General features: G+C 37.9%; 1 protein-coding gene across 2 annotated transcripts; it reads right to left on the bottom strand.

Annotated features, from left to right (window-relative positions):
- Nucleotides 1–4,948: 4,948 nt before the first annotated feature.
- Nucleotides 4,949–13,040, bottom strand: LOC103721698 (3-deoxy-manno-octulosonate cytidylyltransferase, mitochondrial-like). 2 transcript variants are annotated; one of them, XR_005511469.3, is made up of 9 exons: nucleotides 12,656–12,986; nucleotides 11,942–11,987; nucleotides 10,949–11,035; nucleotides 10,743–10,867; nucleotides 8,518–8,657; nucleotides 8,363–8,414; nucleotides 8,077–8,187; nucleotides 5,103–5,274; nucleotides 4,949–5,018 (listed from the first exon to the last, which is right to left on the bottom strand). XR_005511469.3 is itself a non-coding variant. In XM_039125523.3 (8 exons), exons 1-8 carry the CDS (start codon nucleotides 12,893–12,895, stop codon nucleotides 5,182–5,184), a joined length of 894 nt encoding a protein of 297 aa, XP_038981451.1. In that variant the 5' UTR covers nucleotides 12,896–13,040; the 3' UTR covers nucleotides 4,949–5,181. The 2 variants fall into 2 exon arrangements, 1 of the variants encoding a protein (XP_038981451.1); XM_039125523.3 differs by having other exon boundaries at nucleotides 4,949–5,274; nucleotides 12,656–13,040.
- Between the last annotated feature and the right edge of the window lie 3,356 nt (nucleotides 13,041–16,396).

Raw genomic sequence — 16,396 nt, 5'->3', positions numbered from 1 at the left:
CTTGCTTTCCAAGTCGCAATGGAGATGAACTTGGCCATATAATTAGGGTGAGCAATCTGGGTTTTTCATGACTCTACCTACTCTTGGAGCACAGCATGGGGATCCTAGTGGCAATGACGAAGAACTTGGCCACGCATGGAGTCCAAGTGTTTCACAGCCATTGGACCCAGAATAGTGCTGCAATAAGAACATCCAATTGGAACTAGTAAATTTAATCCAAGCCAGATAGAGCTTCAACTCATCAATGAAACGTAATTGAGCCATGATAGATTAGTTGAACTTTAACGTAAAAGTAGTCCCAACGGATATAAAGGATAGGAGGCGCACAAAGAAAGTTATTGGCTGGGTGAGGTTGCTAACGGTATGCTGTGCTGGACAAGTTGGCATGAGGAGATGGTTGCTTCTATTGCACAAACCACCTGAGCTTTTCTAAGATCCACTACCACTCCTTGGCTCTCCATATATAGGTGAGGAATTTGGCATATCGACATGCGCCGAGCTGGTTACTTGTGGAGCTTAGCAATGGCAATCCGCGTTGCACTGATGCTGCTATTGGTTATTTGCAGGGAACCTGTAGATATGCCCGAAGCCCGGTTGCTTCATGAGCATTGGAACGGTAATGACAGTGAAAGCGGCCATGGCCAAGTCGTCAAGCTTTGGGCGCATGAACACATGCGTAGAGCTTTGAAGGGTGGCGACAACAAGAAAGAAGTGCCAGGAGGACCAGACCCTCAGCACCATGGCTAACCACCATCATTACGCTGTCTGTGCGTGCATGCGTACACGCTTGTTTTAAGAAGTAGAGATATGTATCTGCACGCGTGCATGTGTGTGTTTGTGTGTGTGCCTCTGTGTGTGTGTGTGTGAGAGAGAGAGAGAGAGGGTGTGTGGTTGGTTCTTAAATGGTTACTAGGTTATATTTAAATATCGTGCAACTAAAGCTTGTTCTAGCTAGTTTGGTGGCTATGGTGCGAGGAATAGCACTCCTGTGTCATGATTGAAGTCTGTCGGCAATGAGATATATTACTGTTTTTCTTTAACTATGCTTCCTGGACTAGAGTTCTAAATGGACAGCTTAAAGATTTCTTAGCTCGTATCTCGTATGTAGCTGGAAAGATATCCTATCCCAGCTGCGAAATGCCGACAATATTTAGGATATTCGTATTCCCAGCTTTTTGGATGATAATTGTCGGAGAGGCCAGGACTAAAGACTCTCAGGTGTTTTTAGTTGTGAAAGTCCCTTCCAGGCTAGCTTCCACTCAGGGACAAGCCTTATTAGAATAACGTATAGTACGTCAAACTTTTTCACATGGATTGATTGTCTTCAAATATTGTCATCAGGTTTCCTGATAGCAACTGAAAAATAATTCATCTAATTGCCAATGTTACATATCTCATGTCAGCGAGGATGCAATGCCTTGAGGTTGCTCAGCCAGATCCCCATTCATAAGCATGTCCGTGTTATCTGTTTTGATGCAGGGTTTATATGTCTTTGGTGCATATATACCAACTGCAGACCTTGCATGCATGGCACTTCGGATGCGTAGGCTGCGCCAAACTCAGAATTTGGCTATGTTATTGAATTAATCATAATATATCCATATGATTCTCTCCTTTTTTTTTTTTTCTTTTTTTTTTTTTTTTTTTTGTTCAAAACGGCATTTCATATCCAATAAATCAAGATTGAGTACATCCTGCCGAATCAAAAGACAAAAGGCAGTGCAGCAAATGGGGAACGGCTGCTGGGCTAGTCCAGATGACGTCCCCGGAATGACGAGCCACATATGAGGCGACCCAGTCTGCAGCTCGGTTCACCTCACGATATACATGACCAATCTGGATAGCTAACAACTCCTGAACTAGTCTGCGTGTGTCCCGAATCAAAGGGTGACCAAATGATTCTCTCCTTCACCAGCAAGAAGTTCTTATGGAGACACAAATCCCGTATCACTTGGCTTAGGGATGGTGTTTTCAACTCTTAAGTTCTTCCATCAATCAACCATTTCCAGGAGACGAAAAACTGGGCTGGACTGCTGAAGACATGTTATATAGGAGGCATACTTTCGGATGACCCTAAGGAAATCAAAAAAGAAACTGTTCCATTTCTTTAAAGTCAGGTGGATGGAGGGTGCGGGGTCGATAGTAAGCATTGATACTCCCATCCCACTCCGAAGACTTATGAACCAAATGAAGCCGGTGGCTGATGGAGGGATTCAAGAGGCCTGGAGATCATTGTCAAGTGATAAGGCCCCAGGACCTGATGGATCCCTCCTCTCTTTTTTAAGAAGCTTTGTCCTGCGTGTAAGGCAGTCAAGCAATTCTTCGAAACGAGTGCAATGCCTAATGCATGAAAGAATACCTTTGTCGTCCTCATCCCCGAGAAGGACAATCTTACGGAGGCCTCGCAGTATAGACCCATAAGCCTATGGACCACTCTCTATAAGCTAATTGCAAAGATTATGGTGGCAAAACTACAGCCTCTATTGGGTGCATTAATTGGTAAGTTTGGAACAAGGTGCTTTCATTAGGCGTAAGGCATCTCCAACAATACACTCATAGCTAGCATAAGAATTTATGTATGATCTCATGAGAGGCCCCCCATGTAGAGGTATGATGGCAATAAAAATCGACATGGAGCGGGTATAAGATAGGATCAGATGAGATTACTTAATTCACTCTTCGAGGTAGTTTGGCCTCCATGAGGGATGGATTGATTGTGTCAAAGGTGTCATGAAGCCCTCTTTTGCCTCGTTGGTGAATGGCACTCCCATAAAGTATTTCCAATCAATGATGGAGCTTCACCATGGTTGTCTTTTGTCACACTATCTTTTTATTATTTGTGCAAACTCCATGAAGAAGTTAGCTATGGTAGTGCCAACATTATCACATCTCCTGTTTGAAGATGATTGCATACTTGTTGCTTGAGCTTTGATTAGCAATGTTATTATACTTCAAAGAGTGGTTCATGAATATTGTAGAATTTCAGTGCAAAGTGTCAACTTACAAAGGTTGGTAATAAAATTAGTCTGATGATCAAAGCGGCACTAAGGCAGCAAATCAGAAGCTTCTAGGATATAGCAAAGTGTAGCGAAACATGGCAATACTTGGGGATCCCCATCACCAGCAATTAATTAAAGATCTCGAGATTGTAGCAGTTTGGTCCATAGTGTTCAAGGCAGATTACAAGGATGGAAGTGGAGGGTGCTATCAATGATGTGTCAGCTAACTATAGTTAGATCAGTGTTAGGCACTATCCCAAGCCATCTAATGGCGAACTTCGTTCTCCCAAACCTAGCCAGCCTAAAGATTGAACAGATAATGAGAAATTTTTTTATGTGGTTTGACGGATGGAGGAAGAAAGGTTCACTTGATCACTTGGGACTCGAAGTGCCAGCCCATTCCAGAGGGCAGCCTCGAGATTCATGCATTAACAGCCAGTCATGAAGTCAATCTAGCTAATCAAGCTGTAAAATTTCTTTTGGAACCTGGTAACATATGGAGTGCCATGATGAGGACCAATATGGGGATGGAAATGATAGTGACTTCAGGATAGGATCTTTCATTTAGAATACAGTCAAGTCGTATATTGACATTGTCGTCCCTAGTATCAGATGGAGAATTAGCGACAACAGGTCCATTGATGTGCTTCCAGACCCTTGGCTTACTAAGATTCCTCTAGCCCGCATGCCTATGAATATTGATTATGACCGACGGGAGAATTTGAAAGTGGCAAATCTTTTCGTTGAAGCGGGGAGGAGGTGGGATAGGGACGCCATTGCTCAAGCTTTTGGCAGGACAGAAAAGATTCTCTCCTTAGCTATCCCGTTGACTAAGGGTCCAAATAATGTGGGTTGGGGAGTGGTAATGGGCTCAATAATCAAATCAAAAGATCTTCGAAAATTGGTGACCCTCTCACTCCAATGGATAGGGATCTCGCCTGAATATAGAGGATAAGAATTTGCCTGAGGGTAGCTCTTTTGATTTGGAATGTGGCTTGGGATCGGCTTCCATACCGGGCAGAGTTGTCTCATAGAGGCATGCAGATCAAAAGAGCCCCCACCCCTAGTTTCCTTAAGATTAACTTCAATAATAATATCTTCGATGGTGGTGCAAAGGGAGGAGCAAGGTTCGTGATCCGCAACCAACCGGGGATCATGCCTATTGGCTGCTTTAGGGTACCATATCTAGCCTTTACTATTACCATGCTCCGGGCCCACAATGTAGTGTTAGAAGGGGGCTCAAAGATGGTGATCAACTTGCTGTTGGGGGGTGTTGCTTTTCAGAATGATCGGCATCTAGTTTTGGTAGATTTGAGGAGACGGGTATCCACTTTAAGATCCTTCAAGGCAGTTCATATTTGTAAGAAGGCCAATGGTGCTATAGACTGAGTTGCTTCATATGTGACCAACTCTACCATATCAGTTCCGGCACTGCTGCAAGATTTACTGTACCCCGATGTGTTAGGCAATATTTACAGAAGGGCGGTGTAACTTTGCATCTCACTAAAACAAACAAAAGGAAAACAGAAAAAGCATATATACAAACACCAGCAAAGCAGTGAGTTCAATGTTAAAGAATAGACCGTGTTCCACCCATTCTCCTTGCATTGGGCCTTTCACACTTATTGAAGCAACTTCTCAACCAAAGGAAGCCATCATTGACGTTCAGTGGCAGAGGCAAACAACTCAAGGACCAGATGTTTTGTGTCTCATTATTCGTATCACAAACATCATTGTAAATAACTGGGCTTATAGATGTGTCGTAAAGCTAGTCTGGAAGCTCTCAAAGTTTGCAGAAGCAATTATTCTGATCATGAACCTGAAGCTGCATAATAGCTGAAAGGCATGGAATTTGGTCAGGTCGTTTATCTCAACAACAATATCGTCATCCCCATTGACACCATTTCCTTCATGAACTCAAACAGTAGCATTTCACACGATCCAACAGGGAAATCACCAACGGTTCTGTGTTCTATATTGATTTGGGATTGTTGAAGTCATGGCAAATGTGGCCACACCCTAAAAACTAAATAAACAACATGAGTAGAGAATAAATTACAGAGAACTGAGGATAGCTGACAACTAAATCAAGAATGATGCAACCTGCTTCGGAGAATGCACAAAACAAGGCCTTATTTCAGATGTATGCATCACATTTCTTTCTCCACATATGCTTTCGTTTCTATGCAATGTTCCTCTCTCGCATCAATGCTTCTATTTTTTCAACATCTTCAGGAGTGTCTACACCATGGGCGTCGTGGTCAACCTTGATTACCTGTAACAAAGCAAGAAGAGAGAGACAGGAAAAGACACACCATGTAACATCTCTACAAAAGTAATATGCACAATGACAACAAAAGGTCTTAATTCTGATAACCTGATCCTCATGCACTACCGCCAATGACTTGTGGATACGCATGTTATGGCATACATTATAAACTAGAATTTGTGAAGCAAGGGCTTCCAAACAATGAAAATTTGTTTATGGTGTTCAACACGAAATTGGCTAACACACTACATGCCACTGAACTAGCAAAAAATTGTGTTTTTATTGTGGAGAAAAAATTGTGTTTTTATTGTGGAGAAGAAGTGCCTCGGATAGAAATTTCAGTTTTGATGCACATTTTGGTTTCCTTAACCCTGAAACATTTTGCAGAAACCATTCCATTGATGCCAGCATTGGCCAGTTTGGGTGACTCCAATCAGTATTGTTCTCACTTTTTCCTTTTTGGTTGTAAATATTGTCCGACTCAAACTTTTGGAGGAAAGCAAACTTTAGGAATGGTGCATGTGTGCGCTTGTGTTTTGAGAGAGAGAGAGAGAGAGAGGAGGGGCGGGGGGGGGGGGGGGGGGGGGGGGGGGGTGGGGGGGGGGTGTTACATGGCACAGCTCACAGTTTTTGCAAGTGTGCTAGTACATGAATCTGTTCTCTTAAGAGGGGGGGGGGGGTGTTACATGGCACAGCTCACAGTTTTTGCAAGTGTGCTAGTACATGAATCTGTTCTCTTACATTGCTAAGTTGGGGTGGTGTTACATGGCAAAATAAGTCTAACAGTATATTTTTGGGACAAGAGAAGCATATCATACAAGAGGGTAAGTCTTGGCGCAACAGTAAGGTTGCTCTATTATGACTACGGTGCCACGAGTTCGAAACACACGCAGTGGTGGGAGCCTCGTGCATTGGGTTAGGAAGCAAACCATACAACTGACAAGGGAAGTCTCATCTTGAGTACTTATAATAGATTTTCAAGAGGTCACAGGTAACTTCAGATGAAGAGTCAGCTTTTGATACAATGGGGTAATCAGAGGGTCAGTTCCATCATCCACCAGAATAGGTAACAAATCATAAAATCAGTGGCACCAGAAGTTCTGGAACTATATGCTAAATAACAATGAAATGATGACAACAACAACTATAATAATAAACTCTTAAGAGGGACTGTTAAAATCACACAAGCATGCAATCACACACTAACACCACACGCATCTATGCTAAACTCCTTGAAACACACCTAAAATAAGAATTTGGAAGAACTGCATGACACTTACCCTTCTGTGCTCTCTCTATTAACATTCTTGATCTTGTCAAGATAATAAATCAAATTACATCATCATTACATATTTTTGGTTGTGTTCACTATTCAATTGAAATATGAAAAGATATATAATATTTTTCATTTTCAAAAAGTTAACATTCAACAAAAAATTCATCATAAAATAGTTTTGATGAGGAAAAAATACATTCCGTGAAAAATCTCGTCTTGCTTTTTTTTCCGTTCTATTATATGCCTATTTCCCAGTCATTTTTAACAACGTAACTTTAAGCAGCTCTGAAGGCCTAAAGCTGATTCTTCAGAGATACATCACATTTTGCATCCAGTTGACAAGACAGCGATAATGGAGATCTAAAACCTTGTTACAGCATGTGCATGAATAAGGCCTCATTTAGGTGAGCTTTTGGAGGGCCAAAAAGCACTTTCTGGCCCTCCAAAAGCACTTTTGGGATAAAAAAAAGGTGTTTGATAAAAATTTCGGAAAGCTGTTTTAGCTTTTTCAGAAAGCTAAAAATAGCTTTTTTGGAGAAGCTCAATATTAGAGCTTTCCGAAAAAGCTATTTTGAGCTTTGTCGAAAAATTATTTTTTTGACCAAAATACCCATAATAAAATATAACAATTACATACTTTGTTCCTTTATAAACCTAAATATCTGCTAGAGCTCTAACAAAGAATCCTAGCCGTGGATCAGACTCTCTTCCGTACAAGAAAAAGTATTCTTATTTTCTATTATTGTATTATACTATAAATATAATATTATATTACATTATATCATAATACATTAATATATTATGTTAAATAATTTAATATTATATTAAATTATTATGCTATAGTATACAATATTATATTACTATATTATAATAATATTATATTACATTACAGTAATATTATACTATATCATATATTTATGTATTAATATATGTTATATTTTATTATGCTATATTGTATAATACTATGCAATGTCCTTTATGGTAATTTTGTCATACAAAAGTACTTTCTCAGTTTGTTTACCAAACACATGTTAAAGTGCTACAGCACTTTAAAAATGCAGTTACCATACAGCAAACAGCTTTTTATAAAAGTTCTACTTCCAACGGGTCTATTTTCAAGAGTTCTACTGCCAACAGCTCCCCCAAACAGGTTGTTAGGATGCATACAATGAGATAATAATAAAACAAAAGAATCTCATAAAACAAAAAAAAAAAGTTCAATCTAGAATGTAATATCATTTTCAACTAACTGGCACAAGATTTGAAACTTGAGTAGGCCTAAGATTTGCATGAAGAGTGTTGTTAAAACTTGCAACAGGACTGTTTCAATTAAATAACAATAGACCAATAGAGGGGCCCAAAGAAGGCAAAATATGGAGATCGTATGTCACATTGAACCCGGCAGCAAGTCTATACGTTATGCACAAAACAGGGGTTCCAGAAAACAAACTCAACTTAGCAATATCAAAGACAACAAATGCCCTTTGCATTAATTCTAAAATGAAATTTCAATCTAGATATTATGGCATTACCTTCATCTTATATCCATTTTCAAGAACTTTAAGTTGTTCAAGATCTTCTTCTAGTTGCAGTGGAGTGGATGGAAGCTGCGGATAGATCCTTAAAAACTTTGAATCGAAGCTCTGGCCAGACACAAGAACACTAATATTAGCAAATTCTACATGAAATCAATTTCTTACTTGTATGGACGTGCAATAAAATAAACTCTTATTTAAAAAAATCTAACCATAAACACTATCAGACAAGCATCATGATGCAAATTTGATGACATATAAAATCCTGGAGTAGAATACAAACCTGAATGCCCAAATGAAGTAGATAGGGAAACTGCAGATTGACTTTTCCTGACCTGAAATATATGCAAACAAATGTAAAGTAGAAATGCATGGATCAGGATATACCCAATATATCTCATGACAGAACATTTAAACAGAGATACACGAATAGCTCACTTGTTATATGGGATCAAACCCCTTGAGAAGTAGATTGCATAACCACGATTATCCACGACACACTTTACCCTGTTTGGGTCAAGTCCATCTTCATGTTTCAAGGATGTGACTGCAGTACTGAAAACTGCATCAGGAGCTCCCTGCTTTCACAAATTACTAAGTTAAATAATGAACAAAAAAATATATTTTTTAACAAAAAAATGGGAGTAATGCGTATTGTTCCTAGTCTAAAATAGATAGAATTTCTCAGTGTGATGGTGCAGCAGGTAAATGAATCCTTTCTTTTTGTCATTTAATTGAAACTTGGAAGATGATAGCTACAGGGTGCTACCACAAGAATGACATTAACAAAAATAAAGTGATGATATTAAGCATCACTTGTTTTTGTCTGCTGGAAAGGAAACATCGTCATATAACTGAGAGATAATACCTCTGTTTTTGTTACCCTTTTAGAACATGTACTTAAGTTAGCTTGACAACATTTGAACTAAAAACACCTAACTGCAAGAATAGATTGATTCGTCTATATTGGAATGCTCTCTTAAACTGAATCGCATAAAGTTTACAATCTAGTAATACTAAAAGCAGGTTGTACATGTTTAATATACACCATGGTTCAACAGGAACTAATTACTGTGAATGTGAGGATAATCAACCACCTAGTCAAGAGGACAGACAATAAACTCTCAGATTTCTTACAATCAGGAAGACCACTCACAAACAAGTAGCTTTCCTGTAATAGAAAAAAAAATTTGGAAATAACATACAGAAAGGAAAATTGACACCTGGAACTTGAAGAAATTATCATAAATAACAAACTTGCTCTACACTGAGAACGAGAATAATGCTTACTATCACAACTGTCATATCTGGCATAATTCTTTGTTGACCAAAGATATACACATTATGCCATTTACCAACCTTTTAATTTCCAATTGCCAATTACCAGTCGTCTCCCATTTGTTTGATATTTCTTCTTTTCATTCTTTCTCTCCTTTTTTTAAGTTTGCAGAAATTTATTTTCCTTTTGAGGAGAAATAATGGCTAAAAATGATAGCCCAAGCCTAGGTAGGATGACAAGCCCTATCTTTTATTGGTGTTAATGCATAATAAGATTGACAAAAATCAAAAGTGTAAAAGGCAAAAGAAAAGCTTACACATGACTTTTGAAATAAACTTTTGCAGTTTAAGAGAAACCAAATGTAGCTTTAAACTAATTAGCTAACTGAAAACAGGACAACATATTCAAGGAAGAAACAGAATCTAATAATAAAAGATAATGAATATCTGTTCATAGCAGTAGCTGCTACAATGATTCAGAATTCAGTCAGTTTCCATCAAATTTGTGATTTCATATTATGTCCTTCGTTTCAATAAAGAAGGCATGATCCAAGACACAAGCTGTAATTCATATAAGCATGTGAGTGACAGGAGAGAGAGAGATAAAACAGGAACAGCAAAAGAGGGAGCCCCAAGTGCAAAAGTTAGCACCCAGACCAGATAAACAAAATGCAACAGCAAACCCAGTCCTATCAACCAAACAAAAAGTAAAGTTAATCCATGGAAGATTTGGTAATCATGGTAATGTGCACATTGTAAAGATAGCTCTCTTTTTTTTTCTTTTTCTTTTTTTTGTTCTAGAGAAATAGCTCAAATTTACTAATGCCTAACTTCATTAAAAAAACAAAAGATGGAGAAACCCTGGTTCACTTAAAGGAACACTTAACTGCAGTTGCAGGTACCTTTTATGTATTGGTTTAAAGGTGGTAGTTCACCTTTTTTTCCATTCTGTTTTCAAGGTTGGTTTTAGAATTAGCTTCTCAAAATTTTTGGAAAGCTCGAATAGCTCTCCTACATTATGAATTTCAAAATCATGATATTATGCAATCATTTTGTTACTACAAGAAAAATCAGGATGCTTTAATTTAATTGCATGCACATATGTATGTATGTATATGTATGCTAGAAGAATAACTTCAGAAGAAGTTTCTACATCATGCAAGCTGTTAACATTTTATACAGGCAACGTATTCCTGTCCCGGTGTGTTTTCTAAAAATAGACAAATCTGTAAATATCGTCGACATGGTTAGCATAGGCAGCACAGAAGAAGTTCTGCTCCTCTAATATTCTGCAGTATAATGGCATCCAAAAATTCAGAAATACCTAACACAACATATACAAAAATACAGAGAAGAAATTCGGCTATAAATGTGCAAGTAACCACCTGCAAAGCTCTAACGATGCCATCTATTATATCCGGTTCAATAAGGGGCTCATCTCCTTGGATATTGACAACAATATCATAATTTTTTGCGAGCTTTAGAAGTGCTTCATTGCAGCGTTCAGTTCCTGAAGATAAAACAAAGCTTATGATAATATATGAGTAACTTTACTTATTTGAATAAACAGTACAAGAAAATAAGAGGTTACCATTTTTGCATGATTCTGATGTCATTATCACATCAGCTCCAAATCCTCTACAACATTCTGCAATCCTCTCATCATCCGTTGCCACAACTAGTGTCAAAGAGAGAAAAATTACTTGGGGTAAAAGTAAACAAAGTAAAGCATCGAACTGAAAGCGATGTTCAAATGTTGCATTAGCAAAATTCCAACCACAAGACTCTGAAATAGAGCAATGTGTCTTTCTAGCAATTGTTATGCTGCATAGCTCAAGAGAGACAGCTTAGCTCATCAGTAGATAGCCTAGGCTTTTTCCTAGTTACTCATGCCATGATTAGCATGGGCGATGGCACAGAAAATAAATTTTGTATCCTTAAATACTGATTAATCACTTTGTATGTAAATTATTGTTTGCCAAACTAGATAGTGTTTTTATTAGATTCATGTATTTGTCAATTTATATCCTTGGTTCTTTAACGATAGTACGTTTCCTCATCTCTTTAATCTCCACTTATTTTTATCTACGAGGTTAAGTTTGAACACTGCTATGTTCATAATCCCAAGTTTCACATGTCTTCTGGTTACAAATGTCAAATGTCTGACGACATCAAACGAAACCTTCTTTTCTCTTCCTTGTTAAGCAAAAGGAGTTCGCTCATGACTTTCTTTCTATACCTCAAGACAAATGGTTTTGACTATTATGGTTTAGACTTCACATAAGTATTATTTTCCTCAAAGGGCTTTTCTATTATGTTACCAACTCGTAGTAAGTTCTTCTTTCCTTTTAATCAAATTATAATGCCATTTATTAGTAAATAATGATACTAATCTTCTGAGCTATGGTATCGGTACATATGGATTAAAAATATAAACTTGGTTATCATCTGTTAAGTGGTCCATCCAACGGCTAAATCTAGTTGTCCAAAAAGGTCCTTACGACATACAAACTGCACCTTGTAGAGTATTATACTATTATCGGCATCATACAAGAAAATAGTACTTACAAGTATTCAAACTTACCAACATGGTCCAAAGTAGAAGCCAACTTTGCTCTCTCCCATGTTCTCTGTAAAGCCATTACATAAGAGTCAGTGGAACAGAACGGTAACAACTCATTCAGTAGATACTATCAGAAAGATACACATGAAGGTGAAGGCACAAATTATAAATCTCCAACAAGGCACTAGAGTATTATTGTAGTTGCAGAATCTCCGACAATTCCATGAATCATGATGGCACAAAGATGCACAGATCCGTCAATTATTAGAGATCAGTTGAATCCAATTATTCCAAAACCCTCACGCTACTATATCAAATTCATAGAACACCAATTCTGAATAATAAACATAAATCATTTACATATTATTTTTCCATGTTGGCGTTTTTCTTTGCACGATTAGTTCATGAGTAGGAAAGTATTAACTCTGTTTGCAGTAAACTAATCAAATTATTCACATTATTGCAATGAAACATCAGCAAAGACGAGGACTTAAGAAGCTCGCTCCATTAACTCGAATTCCAACACAAAAATTAAGAGTGATTCCACCTAAGATATTTGTAGCTCAATTTCCCTACTTAGGGCATGCAGACAACACGCCTGTTCTCTTTTTTTAACACAGTAAAATCTAGAAAGCAAACATCGAACAACCAAAAACTCTCATTAATCTCAGTAAAAAAAAAAAAACGAGAACTTTAACCAAACCACCGCATCAAACCCTAGAATAGATCTCGGACCTGGATCATGGGCTTCCCAAGGATCTGGACCAGGGGTTTCCCCTCGAACCGCGAGGAAGAGAACCGGGCGGGGATGATCCCCACCACCCGGCTCCGGCCCTTCCTGAACCACTTGAAATATAACCCCGCGTGGGCGCCCGCCGCCACCGCTACCGCCGCGACGGCGACCAGCGCGTGGATAACCCAGGCCCGACCGCTCGTCGCCGACGACGACTCCGACGAGGGGGAGCAAATCGCCATCTATCACTCCACCCTTCTGCTAGAAAAAGATTCTAATTTTGAGAAAGAGAAACGCCACGGTAGGCAAGGGACAAATAATAGAAGAGATCGGTGGAGAAAATGTCCCCGGATCAGACATCACATCGAAGCTTGACGCCGTCTCCAAGTGTCGGTACTCCACCGTTATGTTCGCCTGCTATAATTATCTTTAGGATGGAAACTCGATTTTTTTACTATATAATATTACAAGGTGCAAATAATTGAGCTAAAATAAATGAGCAGCGATCCTCCCCCGCCGCCGAGGATTAAATTGGTAAGATCTAACCACAGATCTCTTACGGAATGACCGGTGATTGGATTGAATTCCTTTTACGTGTCTATTTATATCTATCAATTACAGCATGCTTCAAGTCTATTTTTTTTTACCTTTCCTTTTGTTTATTAAGTTCGGATCTATTTAATCATTGAAATATATTACTATTATTGATATATATCTAGGATGTAAAGAACTGAATCGCTCCTTCAAACCTGGACTGATGGATCTGAGCTCATAATGAATATATTACTATTTTTAATGTAATATCAGATGACTTGTATCAAAGATATTGGCTTCGGCTATCAATTTAAAATTTCGTTATCTTCAGACCACAAGTGCGAGATATGCGCCGGGACCTCAGCTTCAGCTCATGCATGGGTGTACAAGATCTAATTAGTAGATGGACCAGCTTCCAGTTCAATAATCACTTGGCACATTATTCTTTATATTTAAGCAATTCAAGATGAAATGAGAGGTGCCTGGTATCTACATACATGTACCGCAGTATTTGGACTGATCCACTGAATCTGGTCCATATAATAATTGCTTGTGTACAAGAGAAAGTTGTCCCTATAGCTTGGGGCAAATAGAAATATTTATTCTGATTTACAACAAAAAAAGCCACCTAATACTTGCCACCGGGTAGTGTTTTCTCCTATTTAATTGGTTAAGACAGCAACATGCTTGGATAGAAATTTAGGGATGACACTCAGAGTGGATCGGGTCAAATGCGATGCAAATCATATCAAAAATTTATGAATTTAAATTTAACTTATTTATTAAATAGTTTAAAATTTTAAATTTGTATCCGATCTTTTATTTAACAGGTAAGTTGATCCGATCCATATAATTTATTTATTAAATAGGTTAAACAGATTATACTGATTTTTAACGAGTTAAATGGATTTAAACAGATTAAATAGATTCAATGGGTTGGCTTACATATTTTAAAAAATAAGTTAAACCGGATAAGCAGATTGAATTATGACATAATTCAATTATTAAACAGATCAAAATGGATTAAATGAATCAAAGGTTTAAACCTGAACCAAACCTATTTAATAAATAAGTTGAGACTGATTAATTTATTTACGATCCAAATCTATTTATGTCAATCACAAACCTAGTTAAAGCGGATTGTTTGTGGTCTGGATTGATAAGTCAGGCCATAACTTGTCACCTTGGAGAGGATCATGGGACTATAAATTTTCTTGGCCTGGCTGCTTAAACTTAATGCTTTTATGCTCATGGACATGTGTGAGCTGCCTCCATTGGTAAAAGAAAGAAAGAAAGAAAGAAAGAAATGGTGGGGCTTGGAAACTTCTGATCTTCGACTTCTTGTTCTCTGAGTGACTTCACTTGAAAAGTTCATTGGCCTTGACGTGTCCCCTCATAATGCTACATTCGGTGGCTAAAGGATTTAGTCAAACAGAAACACTAAAAAGGTTAACATAGCTCATGTGTAGTTGTTTTAGTGGTCCCTTATGCGTTGCCAGCCAATGGAGTCAAGGACATGAGAAAGTGATCTGTTTTTTTCCTATTGATTACCCTGATGTATCAAAGATCTGTCATGGGTGGGATTTGGCAACCGTTGCTGTTTGGATAAATGGTTGTGGTGGGCACAGATAAGCTTCAAATACTACTAGGCTCGACTAGGCCTCTATTCATAAATAATCAAAAATAACTTTGGAGTGGGTCAGCCAAATCTCGTAGGAAGAAAAAAAAATTTAGATTTTTTTTTTTTACTGGTTGTACTGGCCCGACCCATAAATCCAAACCAAGCACTATCTAACCAAAGCTATTATGGATATTTATGATTATAGGTCTAGCCCAGCTTGTAATCAATTATATGATTTTACTGGTTGTACTAGCCTAACCTATAAATTTCATAGAATTTTCAGTCCAATCATCCAAATAGGCTCTTAATTGATGAGAAATGCATCTAATTTCATGCATGCATGTTTTCTATAATACCCATAGCTTGTAAATTTTTGAAGGATACAATTTGTAAGCACCCATATCGGATATATAGATTCCAGTTCCACCTTCATCATAATTAGTATTCTTAATAGCTTAACCTATTAGTTTTAAAAAATGATATTAATACATAATAAAAACCGATAATCTTGACGAATAATAGTTGTTGTATCAAATAGGACAAGCTCATGCTTACTAGTTGGAGTTAATAAAAAAAGGAAAGAAAAAACTAAAAATAATCATCGTTGAAAGGCGACGACCATCTCATCTCATCCCTAGAGCTTGGGCAATAGGATTGTTGTTAATTGGAGTTAGATAGGTAAAATTAGAAGTTTAGAACGCGAACAAAGAAGCCTTAGCTTATGGAAGGCCTTCACTAATTTTGGAGCCGAGAGCAAGGGAAACGAGTCCGTTTTGAAATCAGACACTGCACCAGGACCGAATCTTGACATGCATGCACGCACCACAAAGGACAAAAAAAATAAGTTCAAATCAACAGTACCACCAGCCCGTACAGAACTTAACCCCAAGAATAATTTTGGGATTAAAAAGGAGAATTAAGAGGGGCTCAGCTGCTGGTTGATTCTATTCTGACCTCTGAAAAAGTTAGCGTTGAGGGCTATCCACAACTTATTCAGATATCTCAGTTATCTCGCTAGACAATATCTTTACAGTGGGATAGCTTTGGTGCATGTTTATGGGTTATACTATTCAAAAGTTCTTTCCACAAAACTAGAATATAGAAGCTAGATTTTTTAGCTTCCCAAGGGAACACTTTTTTTCCTTATAGAAGTACTTTTCATGTATCGTTATCAAGTACTTAAAGATTTTTCTATGATTATGTATTAAACCTCTTCTTATCCCTATTGCTAAACAACCCAGATAAAACTATGTTTATTTATAACAAACACAATAGGTTAAAGTTTTGTCACATTACAATAGAGAAGCCCTTACCAATGATGTTGGTGGGGATTGTTGAGGGTTTAGCCCGTGTTGTTTCTTAAAAGGTTCCTCTCTAGGGTTTTTTTTCCATGTTAGCAAGTTTCAGGCATTGAGATTTTCTTCTCTCTTTCTCTCTGCATAGGGCATCAAAGTGCACTAGCATTGTACAGGGTTGTGTAGAACAGTAGATGTAGAGGACTCTGATAATGATTGGAGGCTTGGAGTAGGTGGAGCCAAAGTGTATCAATAACTTCTACGATCAACAACAACGATGCCATCGAAAATAG

This window comes from Phoenix dactylifera, chromosome 1 (genome assembly GCF_051530095.1).
Source record: "Phoenix dactylifera cultivar Ajwa chromosome 1, Ajwa_hap1_PhDact_Kaust_v1.1, whole genome shotgun sequence".
Lineage (NCBI taxonomy): Eukaryota > Viridiplantae > Streptophyta > Magnoliopsida > Arecales > Arecaceae > Phoenix > Phoenix dactylifera.
The sequence above is the reverse complement of the archived record's forward strand: the minus strand, read 5'-3'. Positions and strand labels throughout refer to the sequence as shown.